This window comes from Bidens hawaiensis, unplaced genomic scaffold (assembly GCF_021521415.1).
Source record: "Bidens hawaiensis isolate Kalapana, Puna unplaced genomic scaffold, B.hawaiensis_p1.1 tig00044214_1, whole genome shotgun sequence".
NCBI classification, from domain to species: domain Eukaryota; kingdom Viridiplantae; phylum Streptophyta; class Magnoliopsida; order Asterales; family Asteraceae; genus Bidens; species Bidens hawaiensis.
Window position 1 is genome coordinate 118,248 of NW_027497853.1, and position 4,426 is coordinate 122,673.

General features: G+C 36.1%; 1 protein-coding gene across 1 annotated transcript; it reads left to right on the forward strand.

Annotated features, from left to right (window-relative positions):
* Positions 1 to 1,000: 1,000 nt before the first annotated feature.
* LOC143594799 (serine/arginine-rich SC35-like splicing factor SCL30) lies at positions 1,001 to 3,587 on the forward strand. Its single transcript, XM_077074024.1, has 6 exons — positions 1,001 to 1,170; positions 1,719 to 1,796; positions 2,358 to 2,522; positions 2,620 to 2,736; positions 3,181 to 3,300; positions 3,409 to 3,587. Exons 1-6 carry the CDS (start codon positions 1,001 to 1,003, stop codon positions 3,518 to 3,520), a joined length of 762 nt encoding a protein of 253 aa, XP_076930139.1. The 3' UTR covers positions 3,521 to 3,587.
* The last annotated feature ends 839 nt before the right edge of the window (positions 3,588 to 4,426 follow it).

Consider the following 4,426-nt stretch of genomic DNA (forward strand, 5'->3'; position numbering starts at 1 on the left):
AATAAGCAATCCCGAACACACACTTTATGTTGGAGTTATTACTTTTGCATTTTTGTTACTTAAGGGGTGTAAACAAGCTGAGTCCGAGCTCCACTCGTTTAATTTATACAGAGCTTGAGCTCAACTAGTTTCGATCTTTATTTCCAAAGCTCAAGCTCAGCCCGTGAGTAATTTTTCAAATTCGGACTCGACTCGTTTACTATTTTTTAATTATCTTTATATATATTAGTTATATTTATATATATATATATATATATAATATATGATTTAGTTACTTTTGTAACACTATATATATTCTAATTAAAAATTATTTAATATGTATATATTATATTATAAATAGCATGTTCGTTTAGGCTCGCGAGCCCGCTCGAGCTCAATAAGTGAAACTCAAGCTTATTTATTTTTAGACTCTTGTTTGTTTAAGCTCGGCTCACGAGCTATTTGAGATCTGCTTGTCAAAAAGCTCGATCTACCTGAGATCTGCTTAAGCTAATAAATTATCATTTTTGAACCAAAATTTTATGAACGTTACAATATGATACGGTACCATTATCTTACTAAATTTTGCCTTCACTATCGATACCATACCCGAGATTGATATGATATGGTAGCGTTATTTTAATGAATTTTGTCTTCATAAACCTGTACCATACCAAACCGTTCCCGACTATAAGCAATCCCAAACATACCGACCGAACACAAAATAAGACAAGAAGGTTCCTTTACCTTGAGCTAGGGCACCGAATCTTCTCTTCTCGATCTGCTCTTCCGTTGTCACATCAATTCGGTAACCCATCTCATCTTATTCATTCATATCTTATATCTACAATTTCACAATCACCTTCACATATATCATATTCAGCATTTAATCCTCACGACCTAAATCGAAAATTACAAACAACATTCATATTCTTGTTTCAATTTCGTTACCGATTAGAAATTGTAGACCAGGATGATGCTAATTTAACGATTATTATAATTTCTTATGTTAGGGTTTGAAATGCGGAGATACAGTCCAGCGTACTACAGTCCTCCACGCAGAGCCCATGGCGGAGGTCGACCTCGAAGCCCTCCTCCGAGACGAGGCTATGGCGGTGGTGACCGAGGCAGGCTGTCGAAAGACCAGAATCAAGGCAGCCTTTTGGTTCGCAATATTCCCTTAAATTGCAGGTCAAATTTTAGAAAACAAGATCCTCGATTTATACGTGTTTAATTTTAAATGATATGATTATATGTTCGTCCGCTGAGCTGTTCACGAACAGGAGCGGCTATTCATGTTCGTTCATTAAGGAAATGAACTTGTTCACTAATGGTTCATGAGCACAAACGAACGTAAATGAACGCAAACAATGTTTTATTTGATTTGGCTAACCGAGATTGGTTAGTGTCAATGGGTCGGTTCGGCTACCATGTTTGTGCTGGTGTTTATCTTTACGTTCATATTCATATGGTAGTTTTTAAATTTAATTATCACAAAATACTCGTATATGATAATATTAGAAAAGTCACTATAAAGTATTACAAATTTTTAATGAACAAACGTAAACGGTACGTAAACGAACACATTATCGAATGTTTACGAATACAATTTAATGGACATGGCTTTTGTTCATGTTCGTTCTTTTATTAAATAAACGAATATGAGCAAACTTCATGCTGAACGTTCATTCTTCTATTAATATGATTATCAAATTGTGTTGTTTTGATTGGACTTTTAGGCCTGAAGAGCTTCGCGTCCCGTTTGAGCGGTTTGGAGTGGTGAGGGATGTGTATCTTCCAAAGAACTATTACACAGGGTGAGTGGGAATACTAATAAGTAATAATAAGTTAGCGCTAATTGCTTCAATAATTTCATAACTCAAAAAGGGATAAATCGATAGTTGTTAATAATCATAATATCTGTGTTAAAAATGTATGTGACCGGTTCTAGGGAGTTATGTTTTGACCTGGTTTGTCATCAGGGGGTATGGTTGGTTTGAACTTTGAAGTTAAAACAAGCCCAAGCCCCACATTGCTTAACATTAGTTCAACCAAGATTGTAATTCAAGAATGTTCGAATATGAAGAGAAATTATATAAATCGATCGGTTCTTCATCAATTGAGAAGAAGTTGAAGCGAGTTTTTGTTTTGGACACTATTGATTTCAAGTTCAAATCTTTACAAGAAATTCAAGATTTTTGATAGTAGAGGAAAAGGTCAGCCATTTGGATCTTAGCTGCTTCCATGTACTTTTGTATAATAAGAAAGGTATAATAAGAAAAATGTGAGTCAACTCGTGTCGGATATTGGTTGGCTTGTTATCAGGAACCCTATGTGTACTTGGTGCTTTTGTTAAAGATTCTTTTAGTTGTACGCAGGGAGCCACGTGGATTCGCATTTGTGCAGTTTGTGGACCCGTATGATGCTGTAGAAGCCCAACATCATATGAACAGGCGTATGTTTGCTGGTCGGGAGATTTCTGTTGTTCTTGCTTCAGACACAAGAAAGAGGCCCGAGGAGATGCGTAGAAGAGCTAGGGTTAGGTAATTATTAATTAACACACGCTGGTGGGTTTTTATTAATTAAATGTTTCATATGCCATGGTTTTCTGATTATTTTGTTATTTTGAAAAATAATCAGGGGACCCTCCAGTCATGAAGGCAGGCGATCTTATCACGGGCGATCTCGGTCTCGGTCTCGGTCCCGCTCTCGGTCTCCTCGCCATCCTTCAGGCTCCAGAAATCGTCATCGATCAAGGTAATTTTTGGTTTTTAAGAGGATTTGCTTAATTTAGAATTAGTCACACGAATGGTCCATGTGGTGTGGTTGTATTGCAAGACCGATTATTTGCCAGCACGCAACACTAGTGATCTATGAAATGGAAGGCTGTTAACTTTTTCTGTAAATTGCATTTGAAATGACCAAATTACCCTGAACTTAAAAAATTAAATTAATAAGTCTCTCAAGCCAGGCCCAATTTTCTTTTGTAATAGGTAGGGGTATTTTAGTCATTTTTAAAAAATTAGCAGAATATGTTAGCATTTAATCCAATTCAGGGACCATGGTGTTACGTTTTGACAAATGGTTGGTCTAAGCCTGTAACTTTTGATACATGAGAACTAAAACGGACATACCGCATGGACTATTTGTGTAATTAACTCTTTATTTTGTTTAAGAGGGTGAACCATTGTAATTGAGCAGGTCTTATTCTCCTGCTCCCAAAAGAAGACGGCATTATTCTCCATCCCCTGTTAGAAGGGCACCCCGATCGCGCAGTGATTCCCCGGGTTATGATGGAGCTGCTGATCATAATGATGATAGGTATTGTTACAGCAAGCACTCTGTTAAATATTTATATCTTATTATTATTATTACTGTTATTTTTTAAAAACGGTTTTTTTGAATGGGGCGAATGTGATTATGTTGTAGGAGGTTTCCAGACGGAGGAAGCGCACGGTACAGGCCATCTCCTGGTGGAGCATCTAGGTCACCATCTGGTTCTAGGTCTCGGTCTGCTGATATGTCACCGCCGCGTGATTAGAATACACAAGTTTCAGTTGAGTTGGTTATTATGTGCATGCATTATATTTACTTAAAACTAAGCCTGGTGACCTCGGGACCTGGCATGCATGTTCCTAGAATTCTCATGTGAAGACTTTGTATTGTGTTGCATGTTTTATGGATTATGGAACTCTATGAATGCTTTAAGGTGTATTTTCTTTGTATCGTTTTTTTTAAATACGATTTTTGTTTGATAACAAATAAGTTTTATCAAGTTTAAACACAAATCTTATTTAAAGCTTGTAAAAGAAAAAAAATAGAAGGTGGTTTGCTGTCTTGTTGACCATACCTGGAACCAGTTATGGTCAAATACCCGATTTATGCACCCCTTCCATGACACTGCAACACGTCTATCATATAGGCGGACGAGGACTCAGCCTACCTGTAGCTTAACACCCGCTCCCTTAAATCACAACATGCTACGTGTCTCTTAAGGGCACATAAAAAACACTAAGCAACTGATAAGTAAACACCATCTCTAGTTCTTCAGTTTGTACCAAATCAGTGAGGCAAGTGGCCTGCATCCCAGGTATGAATGTATTTGTCCTACTTAATTCTATTTAACAAATCCATATGCAGCATTCTTTTGTTTTTTTTATAAATTAATTGTTTTTAAATGATATTTGCTCATTGACTTCTGTTAAATTTTTTTTTTTTTAGAAAGGCTCAGTTTTTTTAATAGTTAAGTGCCATTTTAGTACATGTAGTTTGTCCAATTACGCAACTTTAATATCATTTTTGAATTTAGTGCAAATGGGAAATGGCTACTTCACTTTTTTAAAATTTTAATACTTTTTTCTACCTCCGTCTATTTTTGCCCGTTAAGTCAGGGTAAATTGATAATTTGTTTATCTTATATATTTTCTCTTGTAAGCTAAATGTTATT